This window comes from Coffea eugenioides, chromosome 9 (genome assembly GCF_003713205.1).
Source record: "Coffea eugenioides isolate CCC68of chromosome 9, Ceug_1.0, whole genome shotgun sequence".
NCBI lineage: Eukaryota > Viridiplantae > Streptophyta > Magnoliopsida > Gentianales > Rubiaceae > Coffea > Coffea eugenioides.
Window position 1 is genome coordinate 2432959 of NC_040043.1, and position 23590 is coordinate 2456548.

A 23590-nucleotide genomic window follows, 5' to 3' on the forward strand; every position below is an offset into this window, starting at 1 on the left:
TTCAACTTCAAGTAGTTGCTTTTGTCTCTCGTATTTTGTCTGCATTTAGGTTTCTTTTCTTGGACGCTTGAAGGCTTTCTGCTGCAAGTCAGACTTTTTGTTGTTCTTTATCCCCACATATCACAGATTCTGCCGCATTTCCGGCGGTTTATTACTCAATTAAAGTCTGGGCGGAAGAAGATGGCCTGTAATGTAAAAGGTTCCTTTCTTTTTGCCAGGACATAAAAAAGTACTCCACTAATGGGTTAGGTCAAAGGACTCAAAACCTACGTTACGCTCAACCTTTCTACCAAAACAAATCCTAGTCCTCAGACTTAATGAATTAGCCCCTTATTCGACTGCTTCTCTCTTGAAAAAATTACTGGGAAGGCTGGCGGGCCACAAATGTACACAGTCTATGCTCCAATACATTAATAACAACATCCATAGCTGGCTGGACGGACGGAGGGGTGTGTCTACAAAAATGAATTCAGGTAACAGCATGCACTTACTTACATCAGTCTCATTTTTTAAGCTAGCTAGCTCTAGCTAGGAATATACAAATGAAAAGCTAAGCCATAACAACCCCAGCTGCACTACATTATGCCAAATTGTAGCTGTACAAAATACTCTCGACAACTGCTGATCTATTTCAAACTGCACATCCATTCCTGCATCTATACAGAAATGTCTCTTCTTATGTCCTATAAAATCTGCTGCTTCTGGCAATGCTACAATCCTGTGCAGGAAACTATACTTCCGACCATTTATTTGAAGTAAGCTGTCAACTGAAATATCATTAAGAGCATTAGCAGCGCAGTCAGGCTTGTACGGATTGCACCAACTTGATTTGAGTCAAAATGAAATATGTCTATGTTGCACTTCTACAAAATGACACATGAGAATCTATAGGAACGTTGTCATTACTGCTGCCCTATTTGCCTTCAGCCGATTTCCCTACTCGACGCTTCCACGCAGACTGCATACAACATATACATATATACATGTATCAGAATGTAGAGCACGTACTCGCTGGGATATGGAACACATTATTATAATGTAACAGAAAGACAAAAAGTATTCAGTACCAAAGGTTCATCGTCAGAGATTTCCTCGTCTGCAGAACCAGTTTTCTCATCAGACATATGCTGTTCTTTACCAAATATACCCGCATCATCTCCATGAACATCTTCAGAATCTGATTTCTCTACTGCATCCCTTGTCACTGCTGGCTTCTTTTCTTCATCTGACGAAGAAACCTCTTCCTTGTCAGATCCATCACCATGCAAGGATTCAGTTACACCCTCAGCCGGTTTAGCTTCAGAAGATGATTCTTCCTGGGCCTTGTCCGAGTCAATTGACATGTTCTCAGCATCTTCTTCCTCTTTTCCTTTAGAAACTGAACCTTCATCCTTTTCATTTTGTTCGCTACTCGCAAAACCCTTCTCCCCACCAACACTTTGCTGCCTTTCTGGAATAGTCATGAAACATACTGAGAATTATAACCACAAACAGCATCACTCTGTCCTTTACAAAGCAACTAGCTATTATTTGACATAAAAAGATATAACAAGCAAAACAAACTTCTTAAACATGCATTCAAAACAAAATTTTCAAACTAAGTAAATTGAGACATCAAGTAAATTGAACCAAAATTATACAGGCCACAGCTGAAACCCATTTTCAGCAGCTACCATATTTACCAAAATACCCCCTAACAGTTGAATCCCCATGAAACATGAGATCATTAACACAATGTTATGATCCAAACCATCAAGCACAATAATGTGAACATAAAATTTCATAATCAACAGTTCATTATCAGATCATCAAGGCTGGATCATCATTTAAAGAAGTTACCTAGGAAAATTTGTAATATTGCCAGAATAGTTAGTTACTCACAGTTGTAATAGCTCAGTTAGTCGTCCGTAAGCGCTACATAAGCTGAATCTATATATAGGAGTTTATCTTCCCTTCCCTCCTAGCTTCCTCAATTCCTTAATTCTTCAGCCCAGATCATTAAACACAATATTTTACAAACTTGTACAACATCACAAAAACTGAAGAAGACAGTCCCACTAAGGCCCATAAACCTCACACTCGGTGATATCTCAAGAAATACCCTTATCCATAAAGACGTATCTATAAAACTAACTCATCTTGGTTCTAAGCTTATTGTAAATTTACAGATCCATACTGGTTAGTTTATCTAATGGCCAGGAAAACCTGGCATAGCCATCCACGTGGAGGAACAACGAAATGACTCAAATTAATCAAGCATCCTTATCCCGATCGTACCATTTATATTTATCAAATGAAACTTTTGCAATTGAAAACCAACAGGACTGGTTATGTCATTTAAAAAAAATAAATGCTTCAATAAAAAATTGACAGCTTAAGTCGTAACTAAATAATTTACTTCCTGAGAACACAAGGCGTAAAAGGAAAAAAATGGCAACCTTCATCAGAGTCTGCATCTTCAGACTTTTCAGGTACAGGGTCTGGCAAATTTGGACTGCCTCCACTCTCAAAAGAAGCCTGTACTTGATCCTTTGACACATCCGCTTTTCCATGCTTTACATTTTTCCTTGGGGTTCTTTTGCCTCTTGCTTGAGATGATGGTGACCTGTCAATCAATTTCAAAAGCTGATGAAACATGTGGGGCTATTTTCATAATAATTGCAGTGCAATATCTGACTCACAAGTCAAGAATTTTCTCTTTTTGTCCTGAGACATCTGAAGCTTTCCTCTTCTGATGAGTTTTAGACCTGAAAAGTCAATAAGATCAGTAGTACATCATTGAGGATGAATTCACATCCTATTCCAATGCAAGCACATGTACAGAGAAGGAAGACAGTATAATATCAAAGACTAACAAAGCAACTTGGCATTCACATGTTAATTTTGCACAAAAAAGAACAGTAACAAAGCCCTCAGACTATATCATCAAACGAACAATAAATTCTTTAAATAAAAATGTAATAACTGTATGCATGCCATGGTAATGGATAGGAGGCATGCTAAGTGCAAGCTGCTGTAAATTTTCGACGTGAGACGCTGAAAAAGGAAAACTCACTTCTGTACCTCACAAAGTGATCAGGCATCATTAAGATTTCCTGAGAATCATTGCAAAACCATGATGAACGCCACTGGCAGCACCCCCCCCCCCCCCCCCACAACACACACAAAACAAAAAAAAAGCAGTATTTAAAAAAAATAAATAAGAAAATAGATGAAAATGATATAGATTTCTTTGACATGAGCTAATACCCAAAAGTAATCCATTTGGTTCAAGTGTTTCTTCCTATTTATTTACGCATTTCCTCCCATTCGTAACTGATGCCATGAGTTGGTTCTCAAGCTTCCCAAGAACATAAATCAATGTCTTTGAAAGACAAAATGGAGAAAAACATGGCTTTTTTTGTCATCAAGTTGAAGATTGACATGTTCTTATTCAACTTAAATAATGCTATCTAGAGTTAGCTCCACCTTTTGCTGCTTAAAACATAATTAATTGGACAAGAACCTTTTTTCCAGTTGTTCTTAGCATCTATTCCTTGATCCCCACGTATTGGAGAATGAGGATTGCAAAGAACTTTGAAATCGACCCTTCTCTTCACTTTTCTGAACTAGAGTTTATGCTACAGAATGCTAAATATGACCATTATATACTGTTAATCTAACATAAAGCTACAATTCCTGCACAAATTTGTGTAATTATTCAAAAGCATCATGGGTCTAAATGAATCAAGAGGTATATCCTCATCCATTTGTCAAGCTATGTATTTTCAAGTGAAAGCATAGCATGGACCTACACCAAAAGTGAGCTTAAAGCTATTATCAGGAATAATTCCCAGCTCAAGTTGGAAACCAATATCAATTCAATTCCTTATTTGGTTTCAATCAAAACCTTTTCTTCTATGTTTTCCTTTTCTAGAATAAATTCATTTAATCAAAGTGAATACAGCTATCCATTTCCATCTTCGACAAGAAACCAGATACTGGACTTGTTAAAGTCTTCCTATAAAATCCATCAATTGGATGGATTTATTACTAAAGAAACTTCCCTAGATATTACACACAGTAGGCTTCAGACAAGTACACAATGTGCCTTCAAAAGGGAAAAGGCTGGTTCTAAAAGGCACTTGAAGCATATATTTGACCAATCTAGATCCTCATTAGGAAATTGGAAATGCAATTGCACCAATTTTCATAAATGAGTTGAAATAAACAAATCTATTATGATTGCAGCAGTAATTATTATCTGACTCAAGCTACCTTCAAGATAAACCATGTGGATTAAAAAAATCATCAAATTCTAGTTTCCATATATCATGATCAGATTTGTATTATTGATGTGTCGTGGCAGTGCAGGCATTTCAATAGATGGCTGATAGTCAGCACCTGCAATAGATTCTAGTTTGGGCCATTCATGTTAGCAGTCATGCAGCTATGAATACAATCCCATGAACTTTATTTTTTGTACTTTTTGGTTTTTGATGGATGCCTTTTTTTCTCTCTGCTGGCAAGAGTCCTATAATTGCTTATTCTCTATATCTGCAACTAAATATTCTTTGTTGCAGCCAAGAAGACAATCTTTAATACACTAAAATGAAAGTACATGCACAAAAAACCAATAAATGCAAGTCACAACAAATTGGAGTAACCAAAAACAAGCAACAGACAAAGCTGAAAACACATTTCCCACCTCAACTGTTCATCAATTAACAATGTAATCAGTGAAGAACTAACCTTCCTTTAGATCCTGATCTCTTTGATGATTTTGATCGCTGCAAACAGAGATCATTAATAGATAAATATCCAGAATAAGTTGCTCAAAAAAGTGTCATAAGGATAACAACAAACTTTACCAGTTTCTGCTCTTTGTCAATTATCTCCCAGCGCTCTTTCTCCAGCCGGAGAACCTCAACATCTCCGTCATCATACAATATCTGTTTAAAGGAACAGGTAATTACCAAATCAAACCCACCAATGCACTGGATTATTTCCATTGCAAGACAGACAGAAGTTTCCTCCTAAGTGGGAGGAAATGAAAGGAACTAAGAAAGCAGCTTACCACATGTTTCTTTTTCTCCGTGTCAAAGGACTTTACAACACCTTCATAGTACCTGCAGGTTAGCAGTCAAAACATCAAGGCAGGTGTCTTGCAGCACCATATCCACTACAATAAACTTAAAACAGGAAAAATATTAAAATATCCAAGCCTTCAGTTTTTGTGGATCATGTAAGAATAATTGGACAAGGATGAAACACTTAAAAGAAAGAAAAATCAGGGTAACTGATAAACTAATTAAGAGCTTGAATGACTAAAGAACAATACGTGTTTGAAGATAATCTGACAAGAAGATATGAATAAATTTGACAAGAAAGGGTAATGTAAGTACCAAAGCCCACTAGAAGTGAAAGAGGAAAGATGAGGAACCCAAGAATGCTTTTCAATGAAAGATACACGCTAAGCATATTATCATATTTTTTTACAATGAAATCTTAACGGAAAAGACAAGCATAAATCACACAACATCAAAACACTATAAAAGAACTGAAAAAACAGGAAACACGATTCCTGCTTTAGCACTGTTATATTTTCTCCAATACATCAACAAGAATAGTAACAAACCTTAACTCATTGCTGATTCTAATGAAGATAGTGCTAACCTTTTATCCATTGGCCACCAAACCTTTATTCTGCAGCCAATCAAGTCTCCGATTGATGCATCACTTTCCTTTGAGGAGCACTATATCATCCCACAAAGTACAGTCAGTCAATAATAACTAGCAAAAACTAGGCCTGATACTGGTGCAATGAGGCCACAAACAGAAAATTGGCAGCAATTATTCAAAAAGTAGTACAAAAATATAATGAAACAACACGTTCCTACTTTTTTTTTTTGGGTAGTAGTACAGTAGGAACGTTCCTACTGTATAAGCAGGTATTATCTATACTTGCAAATTATCTTCCAATGATGCTGGAGTATGTTTCTTGCAGTCACAATATGCATATCATACTCTGCTAATGAGCATAATAATGAGCAATATTACTTGAAAATTATGCTTGACGACGAACAAAGTATAATTACTCAAAAATCTTGGTTTATGTTTTCTCAGTTGTCACAAGTTCATTATCCTTCGACTTTGGAACCTTCAGATGGAAGGGTTACAAAAATACCATACTACAGCCGCACAGCAGAAGGTTTTGGAACTGAAAATCTATCTATGCATGCATATCACTAGAAATTGAGTAGTAGAGAGAGCTGGGTGCTTTGAATGAACTGTGTACTATATCACTGTATGCTCAAAATATATGGAGAAAGAAGGAATAAGAAAAAGAAGAGTAGTGCGAGGGGGGAAGGTGTTCTCTTAAGAATTAAAAAAGGACATATAGAATCTAAATCATGTTCATGCTAAGAGAAGAGCAGATGTCACATTCAATATGCAAACTCTTTTTGCAGCGGATAGGCGACAGCAGATAAGGGATTCATCCCAAGCCTTAACTGCTAGACAAGAGTACAGCTAAGCCACAATCTTAAAACTTTGTCAGGTTCTTAGTTGCAAAGGCTGACATACCACTTACATGCTATTCTAATTGGCAAGCCTCCTACCTACTCCAATTCTAATATAGGATATTTTAAGATGTGAACATCTTATTAGCAAGGCAGGGGGGAAGAATAAAAAAGTTATGTCACCATATTTGTGACTAGGGACAAAGTCCCATCACTCATTCTTAACAAGCATAAGAGCAGTCAGGGTAGGGGAAGGGCATGCTAAGACTAAGGAGATGACAACACAGCCAGAATAGTTTAAAAATACAAAGTACTTGTTTACAAAGACTGGAGACAGATCTCACAAGGCAGTTAATTCAAACAAAAATTATTCCATATCAATACTACAACCAGGTACTTTTTAGTGCAAAGAAAAAGCCTTTTCTTTTCGTCTATTAAAGCAAGAGGTCAAAGGTAATCATGAGCAACGAATTATTCATAAATCATCTGTTTTACTTAGGCAAGTGATTAGGTTATGTGACTTTTTCTTTAACACTATATGATAGAAAGAGACATCACCTATCCTATTTGATTTAGAATTTGATATCTAATTAAGAATCAACAATTTCATCTCACAGCACCCCTTATTATATTAAGGAATAGGTCATATTTAAGACCCCTTTTGGTGACAATCACAGCACTGCAACAACTATATGATGGTGGCACTATGATGTTTAACTCAAACAAAAAATTTTCAGATTCATAAAAGATTGGCAAGCCTCCAAAATTCAAAAATTTGATATGCTCAAGTACACGTCAAAATTCAATAGCAGGTTCCCAAGCATCCAATGGAAGATAAACTTTTGCATCATGTACTGTTGCCTATATGTTATGTGCAAATGTTACTATATTAATCTAAAATAAAAAAGGAAACAAAAAATACCAGAAGTTTTAGTACAAGAGAGGTACTTTCCATGTTTCACTCTGTTGTTGTACTTCTGGGGACAAATACCAAATCAACCATACAGTGAATGTATTAGTGTATAAATACGCATGCCATTGTACCATCACCAGTTTTCTTAGCTTCTTGTCTTCATGGCTTCTTTTCAAGCAACCGCTTAGTCAATAAATCTTGTAACAAAACTCGCATACAAAAAACAATTCATTGTCATATTAGAGACTTATGAACTTAACTGCGAGAGTTCAAAACTGTTCTTTCACTATTTGGACAACCACCAAATTAAATGAACCTTTAGTATTTCTCACACAGAGAGCTCTGTTACTTCTCCACCCAGGAATAGATCAGGATTGTGCCAAACAAAGCAATATTTTCAATCAGATCAGATTGCTAAATGGAGAGAACTTCAAACTAGCTGCCAAAGAGTTTGGAGCAACGAGGTTCACTCGGAGAATATTGTTCCACAAAACATTAGCTCAAAATGCTTGAGCTAATAATGGGGGTATAACTCAGAGACTATAACAATAATGGATAATGTATGATGTGGTTCATGGAGCAGATAGATTTTTTACTGTTTAATAAAAATTTATTTCCTTGCATATGAACAGAAATGAGCATATATAGGAAGACTATATTCATAGTAGCAATTTTCAGCCTAGAATGAGTCTAAAAACCATCCTATCACCCTTCAACTCCAACCGTACTGGCAGCAGCACAATTCACATGCCCCCATCAAAACACATAATCTCCATGAATCTCTTCAAGGAAATGATAATCCCACCAACAAAGAATGCAGTCGCAAGTTATTATAAACGATAGCAACAACAAAAGCAAGTCTAAGTAACTTTATTCCTATCTAATAGAAAGTTACATACCATTGCAATGACTATTATAATGCACAGAAAATATAAGACAGTAAGTCTTCATTTCAGGATTGTCAAATGATAAATGACAGCAGGGAAAAAAAAAGAAGAGAAATAGCAGTTCAGAGTTGAAATTTGACAAAGCAAATCTTATTTGATGAACACCAAACAAAGTTCAACGAATGATCAAAGAACAGAGACAACAGGCTAACCTTGGCCAAGCCAGCAACACTTCGACGTTTCTGCTTCTTGGTGGCAGCTGAGTTGGAATTATTAGTTGCAACATCACTATCTGTATCCATGGTTTTCTTATACTTCTGCAGGATGTGAAGGCAGAATATGACAAAATGGAGAAAAAAAGAAGTTAATATGCAATACTTTGAGCTTGTATGCATGTCAGGACTTTTCTTGAATGACAGAGGGTTACCTTCTGCTCATCATTCCCAAGCAATCTAGCTTCATGTCCCTTGTCATGGCCCCTAAATGAACGCTTTCCTTTATGTTTTGACGGGAAGCTTGGATTTGAATCCTTCTGAATGCACGATACAAGCAAGTCTGACTCTTCTGGTTCGTTCATCTTTTGACGTGAAGATCTCTCTTCTGAACCAGTCTTAAAACCCTCATCCATCACTTCAGAATATGGCAATTCCTCCTTCGAAGTATTCTTAGCAGGAGATTTATGAACCAAGCTAGAAGATGATCTCCGGCGTTTTGGAACAGGAACATTTTTTGATTCGTCCAACATTGTTTTCCTTTTCTGAAGCTTACGATCTGCTTTCATTTCCTTTAACACATACTCGTGGCCATTGCTAGACCCAAACTTGCTAGAGTCACCCAAATTATCTGAGTTTATTTCTCTCACCATTTTCAAGATATCAAGATCATTTTCATTCTTCTGAACAGATTGTGCAGATTCATTCTTCACCTCTCTTCTTGCCTTGGCTCCTTTAGCTTTAAGGCGCTTTATGATTTTTCCTAAAGGCATCTCACTGCCATCAGTTTCACTGTCCTTCATGCTCTCATCTTCAACAACTTCCTGAGTAACCTGACATGGACATAGTAGGCCACAAACAAATCAATCAAGACGAGACATTGAAAATCCTAAAGTATTTATTGCCCCAAGATGACTTTCTTCTTTTCTTTTTTCTCTTATGTAGTAGATTTTATAGTTCAAGCAACAACTACAACTAGAGATATAAAGAAATCTTACAGCTTTATTAGCTTCCAGTTTAATGGATTGGAAGTATGTCAAAACGCTCTCATCAGCCAACCATGTCCTTGATTCACTAACCTATTTGAACAATGCGTAAATGACGTCAACATGAGGTGCAGCAGAACTAGTCAGAATAAAAAATAAAAAAAGAACACACACACATAACAGAAGAATCAGTTGAACAAACTTATAAACTGGAGAAATAGGACTGACAAAGCAATGAAACAACAACCTCATATGAGCCAGATTCGAGTTAGGTAACCACCGTTTACTGAAGAGGCCCTCATTAAAATTAGCTTAATTTGGAAGACATCTATTGGTTGAAAAAAATTGTGGATATTCTGAATTGAGCACTCCATGTGAGATTATATATCTTTAAAGACTTGCTGCAATGTGCGGTAGAAAATATACGTCAAATATTCAAGACTATACTCACTTTTTGTTGGGCAACTACAGTCCCTTCCATGTCAACTAATGTTTTTTCCCTTGTCTGCGAAAGCAAATATGTGGATGAATTTATTGAACTCCCAACTAATTTTATGTTACAATATCCAATCACAAAAGACATTTTATTTAAGATTCTGGAAAATGGATTTCCGTGTCCTGATGTCACTATACTTTTCATGAATTATATTAGTGCCAATCATATGGAACTTTATCTCTTTATCCATTTCTTTTTTAGGTAAGAATTTCCTGTTTAATGCAAACGGTTTCTGAAGTTATTGGAGTTCAGTATCCAATCAAAAAGACTTTACAGCATTAAATGGATCCTATACTTTTACTGTAATGATCTCCGAGTCCAGCTTATCTTTTTCCAGTCTTTGTTAGGCACTGTATACATCTAATTCATTTAACTAAAACCAGGTTGTAAATCTCAAAATCCACTCACAAAAGGCTCTCTCAATAAATTGTTACATGGTTTTTCCATCTGATGACATCACAGTCAAGTCGACTTATCAGAAAAGGCATATGCACTACATTCTCTTGTTTTCTTCTCACTCGTATGTTTATTTAGGACTTATAAAGGAGATGTGCAGATACCAAGGCAAGATCTGAAATTACATTGGGAAACTAAATTGATAGAGAAAGAGAAGAACTGCAGATATAAATAGTCCACATAAATGACATACCACTGAGTCACTGCCTTCTTTTGTCTCATTTGATTTATATAGTACTGCAGGCAGAGGGACAGGTGCACTGCAGCCCTGAAGATCCTCTTGTTTTGGTGCTAAACGTTTCGTAATTGACAAGCCAAGATCACATATAGCATATAATTTCTGCCACACAAAATGCACATATTACTAAGCAGACATGAACTGGCAGTTTCACGTCATTAATGTTATTTTTCTCCTTTTTCTTTTCATTAGGTGTCAAAATATCCTAACAGGAAATATATTTTGTATTAATCAGGCTACACTGAACTTCAGACTTCTCTCCTTTTCCCACCAGCAATATTTGCGAACCCAGCCTAAGAACGACCTAATAGTCTATCCAACCTTGGATTTTGTAGAATCAACGTTATCTTCAGAACGTTTGATGCTTTCAAAGATGGAAATTATTGCAGAAAGGCTTTCCTTGTCCTTGCTAATATCAATGTCAGACTTTCCATCTTCATCTCCATGCACCAGCATTGAAAGGAAAAAGTACAATTGCCTAGTAAAGAACAGATAAATTTGTTTAGCAAACATCTTGAATAGCAAACATCTTGAATAGCAAACATCTTGAATAGCAAACATGTGTAAAGGTTCCTCAAATTGAATGATAACAATTTGAAACCATATATAGTTTCAAGCAACAGGTAAATGTTTTTTCTTTTTTCCATTCTCTGTGTTGGGGTTGATGGACTTGGCAGTATAGTACGAATGAGTTATCATTAGATTGTGATTCCAATAAATGTTTTTCATGCTTAGGACCTAAAGGAGTTGGTATGCATAAGATACGAGAAAAGAGTCCTTCTTGATCTAATAATGAATTAAGGAATTCTTTCTCCTCCCCTGACGGGGATTAAGGGGGATACCGTTCCGATCTTGAGTTCCTGAGTTAGTTATGAATTAAAGCTATGTGCTACAATTTCCTATCAGCCCGCTATTTCCTAAAAGGATATAGGCTAAAGTTTACCTAGTTTCTTAGGTACAACTGGTTTGAGCCCCACTCAAAAGAGAGTCAGGTTAAGTAGCTGGAGAAACAGCATCACGCTTTGTAAAACACAAAGAGACTGTCACCCTCTTAACTAATTTGCTGATTATGGATCACTGTCCGGGCTTTTTTTTCTTGAGAAATGTGGTTCCGTCCTAGTTTCTGTGCTTCAAGACAAGTTCGTCTACTTAAAAGCCTTTCAAACAATCAAAATGATCAGGAAAATGGCAGCATAGGCTGACAAAAATTATCTTAAACTTTACATAATAGGAAAAAAAAGAGTATTTTGATTAGAATATTTTAAACATGGTAATTTATAGTTATATGAGTTGACAAGTGATTAAACATAACTTACCACTGAACTTTTGGTTTTTAGTTTGTGTAGACTTGATAATTAACTAAGAAACACTAACATACCTATAGTGGTTGCAAATTACACAACGTATCAGCAGCTGTAGATCTGCTTCCTAGTAATTGCACAGCATCACTAGCATAATTACATGTGAGCACATGATTGTAAATTATGGGTGAATGGAAGATTGATTTGTGCTACTGATTCACTAGATCAACAGATCCTTGTATGTGACATGTCACGGACAATTAAACCAGGTTAGCTCAAGTACATCCCTATGACAGAGACCTCCCCCATGGCTGAGATTACAGTAAGCTCCACGACTAATAATTTCAAGGAGCTTTAACAACTTTTCTGATAGATTATATTTTTTTATAACCTACAACTCCACAGTATTACTAAGACTAATCTTGTAATTAAGAGCTTGTTTGACATTGGCATGGGGAGAGATCTCATTAATAGGGCATGGTGAGATGCCATATTAATTTCAGAAAAGAAACTAGAGGAGAGACCTTAGTAGCTCAGACGGACATTAAAGAGGTCATTTAAGATTTGCTATCGGAAATCCTCGTAACAATATGAAGGAAGTTTCTACCAGTTGGCAGAAATGTTCAAAAATCACACAAGTTGTTCTTTATGTCACTTTATTACATTAACAAAGTCAGGAGCCAGTGGATATTATTTAGGAAATTTGACTCTAATTCAGTTTGTCCCTTGTCTGGTTTGACTCCTATATAAATTCAGCTTCCATGCTTAGTATACATTTTAGACAGTGATGGAGCAGACATACTATTATAGTAACTGCTTATTATGTTCTGCTTTATATTTTGCCGCAGTTATTAGAGCATTTATAGATCTCCATTCACATATCCATCTTGCCAGAATAAATTACAAGGAAAAGTAAAATAAACCATCTCTCGGAAAAAAAAAATCAACAATTCTGTTGATAAATGACTGTGAAGTTAGTTCATCAATAAAATGGAGTAGCAAAATAGGGTAAAAATGTAGAACTACATATGGGGGGATTTACAACAGTCTTCCCTCCCAATTCTTAATCCCTCAATTCTGTGGGATTGCATAACTGACGTGGCAACAGAATAGAAACCAATTGTACCTGTAAAAAGATTCGTACGCTTTAACATCCTTGCATTCGTCAGGATTAGGAAATGACGAGTTATGAGCAAAAGCATGAACCAGGTACAAGAGAACATATTCAGGATAAAGTGGTGGTGTATTTGCATCACTTGGTGCAGAATAGTGGCGTGCCTTCCCTTGCTGACACATTTGGATGATATCCATTAAGTTGTGCTGTTCCTGGAAAAAGCATTAGCAGGCACAAATTTATGAAGAATTGAACTCAAAACCATTTTTTTAGATGTGGGAAATTGGAACATGCAATAAATGAGCAAGATGTATGACAATGGCCATGAGCATGGTACTACACCTCTTCCAATAATTGCTGCTGAGATCCCATGTCAAGTAAAAATGCAATAGCATATTTAGGATCCAAGAGCCTATCCTTTATGTATTGATATATTTTGCTGAGAAAGAGTCTCCGAACTTCAGGAAAACTTGCCTAAGAACATGAAGGGTGAAATAAAAACAGAACATTAACTTAAAAGAGTACTGGGTCAAGAAACTTCCAACAAGCACTGGTAAATTCTGTTCTACATTATTCAAGTAAAGCATCAAATAATATATCACCTCCGAAATTCCCAGGGTTAGATAGAAGACATCGACTGGAATCTCATGATCCCAGTGCTTAGAAAGACGAAGAACAGCCTTCGCTGCGGCAAGCCTCAAATGGGCTTTGTCAACATAACTGCCAAATGAAACCAATATATATATAAACTAAGAAACAATACAACAAACATTTTACCTATGGAAGTTCACACTACCTCGATTCAATTTCTTGCGACATTTCACCATAGCAGAGTATGCTTTTAAGGACTCCTATAAGGTCATTAATTCCCAATCGAAGGTGAGCATCTTTGACAGGCAAATAACTTTTTACCAATGTTTTAATGCCAAAGATCTGCACGAGAAAATCCAACAATAAATACGAGTTTCACAAAATCATACCTAATGAAAGCAGATGTAGCAAATAGAGTATCCACAAAATGCTTTACAGATAAATGTTGCACTTTGCTGAAATATGTATGTGCATGCGTGCATATTTATGCCCACATGTCATGCATACAGTATATTCTCATTCACAACATGCTAAAATTTATGAACTGACCTTCAGGGAACAAAGTTCACTCTGATCATCAAAACATTCTTTCACTCTATCTTCTGATGCCTGATTGTGCACAATACTTTAGATAGGATTCATATGAAATAAGCAACAAAGAAGTAACATAATGAAAAGTACAGTGGTTTTAGAAGGCATACAGAGCTGCATTCCAATATGTTTTTCATTATGAAGCCTTCAATCTCTTTCTCTCTTGTCTCAAAAACTGGCATGGCAGTTTGCGCTATGCACCCCAGAGACTGCAGAACAGCAGGCAGGTGTGACTTCTCCGTCAGCATATCCACAAGCTTCTGCAATTTATGGTGAAACGTGATGACAGAGAACATAGTGTCCTTATTTATCAAGACAAAAAGAAAACATAATAGATCAGCAAAAGGCAAAGCAAGCAAATACTAAATCTGTCTGTGAAACAAAATGCTAGAACAAACCCTGTATAATACAGAAAGAGACATCAGTCCATCATCTTTTGTTATTGAAGCTAGTGCATGCACAGCATACTTTGCCTGCCTTCGACTACCTTCTAAGCATATCCTTTCAAGCATTAGGTCAAGAGATCTGCATGTAAAAAATTACTTCGACAAACTCCAAGCGTTGAACCAAAAAGATAAAACTATCTAGTGCGACATCCAAACCTTGATGAAACTCCCAACTGATCTCGGATGGCTCCACCAGCCCTTGCTAGAACATGCAAGACACCTTCCTTTATTATTTCATTATCATCGTCAAGCAGATGAATTAAATCTTCCTCAATTCCACTGAGCAGGAAAGGAGAGAAACGTGCAAGAATCTGCAGAATTAATAATAAGATGCTTTGGCTTGAAAAATTCAAGGAAAAATAAAATGTACAAAATAGTGTCAATAAACCAAAAAAAAAATCATGAACAATACAAAGCAGTTCAAAGGAAATACAGCTTTGACTTTGTCCTGAAAGTGCCGCAAAAAGTGATCACTAGATTGCTTGACCAAAAATTGACAAAGTATCAGAAGCATACAAGACAGTGAACTGGCAATTTAATGCTACAAAGGCACCACTTTTTAAATGTCTGTCATCAATTAAAAATGCTACAGTTTTCAGTCATGTCAAAAGAACTGCTGTTTGTTTAGTAATCAAACCATGTGGAGTCCTTTCCTTTTCACCAGCAGTTAATGATAGTTTTTTCAAAAATTCTGGCAAGTGCATTGTGCAACAAAACATATAAATGTCTAAGCTACAAGTTGGAGGCAGAAAAATGTGTTGCAAGACTTGCCCTTCATTTCTTTTTCTGCTTTTGTTCTTTTGACTCGTTAAGATGGGTGATTTATACAAAACTGCTTCCTGTACTCTGAAATGGAAAAGACTAAAAACTCTGTAGTTCCCATGATGTATGATTAGGATTTGGAACAGTTGGCCCCCAATGTACAATAATGCCAATTAAATAATCCTCCTCCCTAACAGATAGCTTAAAGCTAGTACCAAATATAATACCACAAGAGGTATGACCACTGAAAATCATAAAATCATTTTAGAAGCAGCTAAAGAACATATACTCTTACCACAAGTATGCTCATGCAAGACACAATTAATTGTGCATTTCCGGCAGATTTCTGGATGTCAGCCTCAAGAATGATTTCTTTGGTATGCTCCTTGCTGAAAAGTAAATTTGCACATTTCAAGGACAATATGTTCAAAAACTCAAAAAGCCGGTGCTTCTCGCCCAGGATACGAAGTAAATCATCCTGTGTAAAAAATTATGATGATTGATTTCAAGACTCTTGAAAAATGAGCAAGAGAGTATAATAAACTTAAAATAGTTTTCTCACCCGGGAATTGGAAGCTTGTGTAGGAGTAGTATTTGGATCAAGGAGTGTTCTTAAAATCCTCCAGATATTTGCATCCTTTAATTGGTCAAGAATCTGAAAACTCTCTTCTGCTTTGAAAGGATCAGTAAAACAGCGAGACATCACACGAAAGCAAAACAGAACTTTCTTTTGGATCTCATTAGCATCACCATCCTGCATTTGAGTAAAATCAAGTTTATCAACACTCTAATCCATCACTTTTTCTCAGCCTGAAATGACAACTAAACATTAAACTCAAACCTGATACATCTGCCTGAGAGAAAGGTACTTCTGCATCTCCTGTTGTAACCTGAAATCAAACAGGAAATCCTAAAGTCTCAAATAATAGGAGGCAGTTTAAAAACAATCATCTTAGGAATGTGTTCTGTCAAGTTTAAGTATGAATATCAAACCTTTGTTTCTGCTCCAATATCTTCTCAAGAGCCTTTACCTCAACTTTGTCAAATCCACCAAAGGATCTTACCCAATTCTTAACCTTATGTTCAACAGGGAATTCTGATGGAAATAAGGACAGACTTAGAATTGGTTCCACTGTGTCAGATCTGCAGAGAGAATACGAATGTGTATAACTGAGAAAAATACAAGCAAACAGGAATAAAGATTTGATACATTGCAACTATCAATAAACGCTAGGATACCTGAAATCTTTGTCATAGAAACACCTCAATATCTTCCCAGGGATCCAATCATATGAATCACTCTTTGTGGACTCATTTGAGCAACTCATGCAATAATTCTTGTATATCTCAGCAAGCCGTTCCATGGTAAACTTCTTCACAAGAAGCTGAATATATTAAAGGAAACAAGATCAGCATGTCATACCAAAGAAGTAATGAATGGAACATCAGGCCTCAAAGATATGCACACAGAGAAGCTTAAACGCACAGATTTGTCACGAAGCCGCTCCGACACAAGCTTTATAGTATCAACAGGTATGGATGTTAGATCATGACATGCTACATCACAAATCACAGCAACTACTTGCTTGCGCACATTTTCATCATAGTCCATTAGTCGGTCACCAAGGGCAGCTAGCATGTACAGATCTATATCAGAGCTAACGTGCTAAAATACATAAATGCAGGATAACCAATTCAGAAATCCTTACCAATAATTTGAGGAGCCTCAGATCTAAAAGGATCAGAGAGTAGACAAACTCGGATGTGGTTGAGAACAGACATTCTAACCTCAACTACTCTATCAGTGAGCCTTTTCAAAAATTCCATAAGTATTGGCTGAAAGGTTTCAGGGATAGTAGACCCAGGCAGTGCAAAAAGATCCCCAACTAATTTCACCGCTTTTAAACGAGTATCCAGCTGATCCGTCTGTGAATGCACAACAAAAAGGTTAAATATTTCATCCAAAATCTGAATTTGGGAAATAGAAATGACATCTCCATCTCATGACACCAGGAAGTATCCTGAAAATCTGAATTTGGGAAATAGAAATAACATCTCCATCTCATGATACCAGGAAATATCCTGAATTCTATTTAATTGACCTAATTTTGCAAGCTTATAATTGAAATGTTACGGAGAACAAAAATGAAATGAAAAAAACTGAGCAATTTTCACAAGGAATGTTCAGCCAGACCAGGTTTTCATGAGCGCAAGCATGAGAATTGCTCCTCAAATATGTGAGATTCATCGATTATTTATTTTCATATCAAAAGCAGCAAAATTGTACAAAATTGAGGCACAGGAAGTAAGCAGCCAATCTCATTACCAAGAGCTCTCCTGTCAAGTATGGGACGACTCCTGATAAAATTTGAGGGACAGAATGAAAGATATCATAAATAACTTCATAATAGTCTATTTGATACTTCGATGATCTGCTGTCTCCTGACATTGATGATATAAGAAATTGCTTTATGCTAGGTTCTAGTTTTCCAGCACATCGCTTAATCACATTCATGGCAAGCCTCCTTGCAGCTGTAGTAACATCCTGATCATTGAATTTCAAACAGTCAGTTCCTCTTCCAGTGACCAGCAAATAATCTTTATTGTGCCAGAAGATACTTTTAAGGTTCAAAGAGCATCTGTTCTTACCTTTTTATCGCGGCCTAGGTTAGACAATACATTAAGTATGACATCCTCCCAGACATCCTCACTCTCATCTAAGAGAACAGCCATGATTGTTTCCATTGATGTTAGAACATTTTCAGGATGCTCATCCCTGCATAGGTTGGATTAAAAGGTAAAAGAAGCAGAAATTACTGAATCAAGAATCAATCAGGCATAATATACACAAAGTTTCTCAAACATCAGATTTATGGACCCATAATTTAGCCATCAGAAATCAGATTAAAAGGAACAGGAATGTCCAGATATTAATCATACTCTTCAACATTCTATCATTGATAAGGCACTGAAAACTAAAATACCACAAGTAGCTTCTTTGCATCAAGAGCAGCCAAGGATACTCAATTAGGGACCTGCCAACAGACATCTTCAATTTTCTGAGCCATAGCTTAACACTCGTGATATTTGCCACTTTGTTCAGTCTAACGACTATTCTAGTCTAATGTTTCTGTTCATGAGCATTTAGAATACCACACCCTTTATTAGTATTTTCATAGCAACGGGATCACAGGCAAAAGTACAAGATATAGAGCCCTTTTGGTTTCATATAGATGGCCCAGATGAAAATATCACTGCTTTATCCGAAAGCCCAAGTTCAGCAGTCATCGGCTGTAACTTAGTGCTTAGAACCCTGACTACTGATGAATTAGCTTCTTCAAAGTTGTCTTTAGCTTTCATCTTAAAAAGGTCATTAACACCCACCTCCAACTCTCCTTAGTTAATTTCTCCATCTTTCTTTAAAAATGAGGGGAGAACCTACTCAATGTGCTTTTTCCCTTTCTCTCTCTTTTTTTTCTTCTTCTGCATACATATGGAAGCCCCAACATTCTATAACAATAAGTACGCCATAAAAAAAAATGACACCTAATTTGAGGATCCACCAATCTATAGCTAAATAAAAGATTACACATTAGCCTCTCAAACAAGCAAAGACAAAAATGGGGATTCCCACATGAAGTTCCCAGTCTCTTATGTTTTGGAACACATATCCCAAGAGCTCCAATAGACTGAAATAAAAACCAAAGAATGTGCATTTTGACAGGGAGAAATTGTCACAGTGAAAAATTTGCAAGCCACACACACAGGAGAGGGGGGGAAAGTAGAAAAAAGAGAGGGAAACGACTTTGTTTAAATTAGGAAACCATGTCACCAGAATATGTAAATGAGTGAGTGTATGAGCAAAAGTTGAACTGATTATTTGAATTTAGATGTAAGCAAGACTGGAATTAATTCTCCCAAAGGCAATGGTGAAGAATCATACTTCAGAAAAAATTAACTCTTTATCCAAATGCCACACTAGAGTATCATAGCAAGCTACCTCTGGTTAATAAAACAAAATACCCTCAATATTATGGTAAAGCATTAGATGAGACACACCTGGCAACAGAGAAAAACGTACTAAACATTTCAGTGATAAGATCATCACATTCAAGATCCAGCATCACAACACACGATCTATATTTTGCCAAAGTTTCCAAAATGACTACTCTTCTCCCAAAATATGGACTACTTGTATCGCTTAATCCTCCGAAAGTGCTTACAATCAAATGGAAGATATCCTGAAGCAGATACGAGAGGCGTTACTAGTTATATGACAGAAGCTCACCGCTCGCATGAGCTAATTATTGAAGTGCTTGATCAGTTAATGAGTAGAAGAAAAACATACTTTTAGAATATCATCTGTGTAAGGAGCCTCAGGTGCGGTTATTCGAGTAATCTCACAGATACATGTTGCAACAAGAAGCTTAACTTCCCTATCTTGATGCTTCAGAAGTTCAGGCTTGACAACTACATTTACAAAAGGTTGCATGGATTCCATGACAGCCTTTGGTGGTGACTGTTCCAAGTCAGAGAGGCAGGTAGCCCCTTGCTGCAAGAAAAACATTGCCATTAAGCAGTCAGCTGAAGATCTGCTTTAATCTGCACAACTGACTATAGGAACTTCACTTGGTTTTGCTGCAAAACCATGGGGGTGATGTTTACAGTATTGGTTCAGACAGACATCCTCCTTAATGGATATAAGTTAGATGAAGTACTCCAGATACAAAGTACGGAAAGGTGTCTATAACTTCTCCCCAGATTTTTCTGCCATCCAAGTTAGACACCCAGAAGCAAGAAAATTACAAGCAGTAAGACATTCAGAAAATATCAACGCTTCTGTACATTCAGTAAATAGCAGAAGATCATTAACACAGAAACACAAGCAATAAGGACAATATTGCTCAGGATAACTTGAGATGGAGGTCGTGTAAAGAACAATAAGGATAAGCAAACAGAATAGACAAGAATAGTTTCTTAGCAAGTTGAAATAAATTAAAAATGAGAATACCTCAGTCCACAAAACATACTCAAGAGGTCAGAAATTTTGTTCATATAACAACAAATAAACATATCTTTACATGTAAAATGCTCCTGCTACATCCCCTTACTTAGAATCACTATACTAGCCAAGCAGCAATCTTGAGCTAAAATCACATAAAGACTTTCGTGATAAGCTTAACGTAACTTGCATGATAAATTTTACAAATCCTTTCTCCTTCAAAACCAAGACGTACATCTTAACCTTCCTTTCAGTCATTCAAAAGAGTTCCAGATTCCTAAAGATAGCACCAAGCTTTATGCTTCTCTCTCTCTCTTACAAACACACCCAAAAAAAAAAAAAACTTGTAAGATGTAGTCTAACTAAATCTTGTCTTCATTGTTTCAAAATGTAAAGAGTAGCTTTCAACCCCAAAGTACGCGACCTTTAATGCAAATTTTTCTTAACTTAAAAGTGAAAATATGTAATTTCAACTTTCTCATGTGCTCGACAAAAGCAAAATATGAATCATGAGAAGAAGGCGTAATAAGAACTATCCCTGTTAGGATAAGACAAGATCAAGAGCTGCTTCAGTTTAACTTAAATATTTCACGACAATCACAAAACAGAAGGGAGCACTTTAGTGGTTTAAAATTTTTCTTTTGGTTGGTTTCATATTTAAAAACAAAAAATGCAGAAATCGAAAGCAAGCTTAGGTGCACAAGTTTAGAATCCCACATCCCTTTTGTTTGAAAAGAGAAAAGTACAAAAAGAAAAAAAAAAAGTCAAGAACTTCAATTTACATATACGTATATATACATATAGAGACTAATAAAAGTCGATACGTTAAAAATGGCAGAATTTTCCATCATTCACTCACAGAAGAACCCTAATTTAACTGAATTGGCACAAAGCGCTGTGAGTTGAGCAGAGAATTTTGGCATTTATTTTGTTCTTTTTGCTTTAACAAACAAGAACAACAACAATTTTACCAGAACATTTAAAAAATATATACAACAAATTTTTAGCACTTATAAAAACAGAAAGTAAAAATTCAACGGTTCAAAATTTACATCTTTCTCTGAGGGAGGAAAAGGGTTGATGAATGACGCCAGAAGTCCAAAGGAAATGCACAATTCTATTCAATTAGATAGGCGCGCAGAGCAGGCATGAAGAACCCTAATTCAAGTGAATAGCAAAAGCAACACCCCAAAAACCCATTGGAACTGAAACCCCAAGAAAAAAATGCAATTTTTATCAGCAAGTACCCAAATTTAACCGAGAGAAACGAGCAAAATCAAGAGCAAGGAAAAATTCCGGAGGTGGGGGGTGGGGGAAGAATAAAAGACGGGAGGAAACCTTAAGGAGCTTGATGAGGGAGTCTTTAGTAGAGGGAGGATTGTCGAGCTTGGATCCAAGCTCTTTGAGCTGCAGCAGAAGTTTTTGATTAGCCATTTCCGTAATTTTCACAACTGCTTCACCAGCTGCATAACCACTGCTACTTTAGCACCACACCTCACTGCTGCTCTTACTAACAGTCAGTAAGAAGAAGAAAACAAAATAAAACGTTTCCCAGCTGTTTTTGGGCTTGCGTTGGTGAGAGAAGCTCTTCCCAGAGACAGAAGAGAAACTGGGGTGGGGGGGGGGGGGGGTTCGAAGTTTAGTGGTAATTCGCTTCTGCGTTTGTGGGTTCGAACAAAGAAGCGAAACAAATGGGGTTGGCCAATCTCTCTATCCCCATTTATATTTTTTAAAATTTAAAAAAAAAATAGTACTAAATTAATACTGAGTCCTACTAACAATCTAGTCTAGTAGTTAGTAGTGTCCTTGCTGGCTCACTCGCACGAGCTCTCTATCTTTAGACCCAAAAAAAAAGGAATAATTTCACAAACCTCCCCTGAGGTTTCTGACACTTCACTGAGACCCCTCTAGGTTTTAAAAATTTCACCTAGCTCCCTTGCCTTTCAAATTTGGTAACAATTCAGTCCAATTAGGATTAAAAAATTACTATTATGATAGAGATGATATTTATATTCCATGAATACCCTCTTACTCCCTATATTAGTACAAGATTGCTTGTTAATAAAAACCTACTAGTTTTCCTTTCGTAATAATATTAGTGTAACACTTTTTGAATGTCACTTATAAACATTTATGTATTTAATATAAATTAAATGATTCAAAATAAAATACTCATAAATAGCTAGTATTTTATTCATATAATGGAAGAAACTTGTAAAGAACTGGTATGTTATGAACAATTTTTTTTTCTACTTTCAAATACTTCATTTATATTAAATACAAAACATACTAGTTTTCCTTTCGTAAAAATATTTGTGTAACGGCTTTTGAATTTTATTTGCAAATATTTATGTATTTAACATAAATTAAATGATTTAGAATAAAATACCCATAATCATCCCTACCTTTTTATTAACAAGCAATATTGTACTAATATAGGGAGGAAGAGGGTACTCATGGAATATAAATGTCATCTCTATCATGATAGTAATTCAACTGAATTGTTACCAAATTTGAAAAGAAAGGGAGCTAGGTGAAATTTTTAAAACTTGGAGGGGTCTCAGTGCAAGTGTCAGAAACCTCAGAGGAGGTTTGTGCAATTATCCCAAAAAAAAAAAAAGGGGATTTTGAGAAGAGGGTCTGTCACTGTGTCCTGTCCTCCTCATTCTTGACTTCAGCACCATCATCCATCCATCCATACATGTTCCATATACTCAAAACAGTTTCAGCTAACCGTTTCTTTCTCCTCCTCGTATTCCCTTCTGTTCATCCCCCATTTTTACTTTTTTTTGTCCGATTATCCTCCAACTGATTTTCCTCTTAGTTACGTTGCCATGTCCAAGTGTACCCCGTTTCAACTGATTATCCCCCCACACTTGTGAACCCTCTCATAGGTACTTGTGCGTGTCAGCATGTTTTCTGCCAACTATATACTGAAATTCATACTGAAATTACTGAAATTCGGGCTCTGTAAAGATTGACCGAACACCTCTGTGTTGATAAAAAAAATATATATATATATACTAAAATTCATACATACACGCGCCGAATTTGAATGAAAAGTTGGAGTAATTTTTTGAAAATATCAACTTTTA

General features: G+C 36.2%; 1 protein-coding gene across 1 annotated transcript; it reads right to left on the reverse strand.

The window, feature by feature from the left end:
- Nucleotides 1-376: 376 nt before the first annotated feature.
- LOC113782828 (sister chromatid cohesion protein PDS5 homolog A) lies at nucleotides 377-22068 on the reverse strand. Its single transcript, XM_027328757.1, has 33 exons — nucleotides 21834-22068; nucleotides 19842-20045; nucleotides 19553-19734; nucleotides 18143-18269; nucleotides 17820-18038; nucleotides 17203-17419; nucleotides 16980-17125; nucleotides 16733-16878; nucleotides 16487-16636; nucleotides 16335-16383; nucleotides 16056-16247; nucleotides 15789-15971; nucleotides 14888-15042; nucleotides 14684-14810; nucleotides 14396-14545; nucleotides 14244-14303; nucleotides 13900-14036; nucleotides 13706-13823; nucleotides 13446-13577; nucleotides 13116-13315; nucleotides 11010-11166; nucleotides 10644-10790; nucleotides 9511-9591; nucleotides 8728-9345; nucleotides 8513-8617; nucleotides 5656-5735; nucleotides 5057-5108; nucleotides 4851-4931; nucleotides 4732-4769; nucleotides 2682-2747; nucleotides 2439-2605; nucleotides 1068-1450; nucleotides 377-958 (listed from the first exon to the last, which is right to left on the reverse strand). Exons 1-33 carry the CDS (start codon nucleotides 21927-21929, stop codon nucleotides 914-916), a joined length of 5010 nt encoding a protein of 1669 aa, XP_027184558.1. The 5' UTR covers nucleotides 21930-22068; the 3' UTR covers nucleotides 377-913.
- Between the last annotated feature and the right edge of the window lie 1522 nt (nucleotides 22069-23590).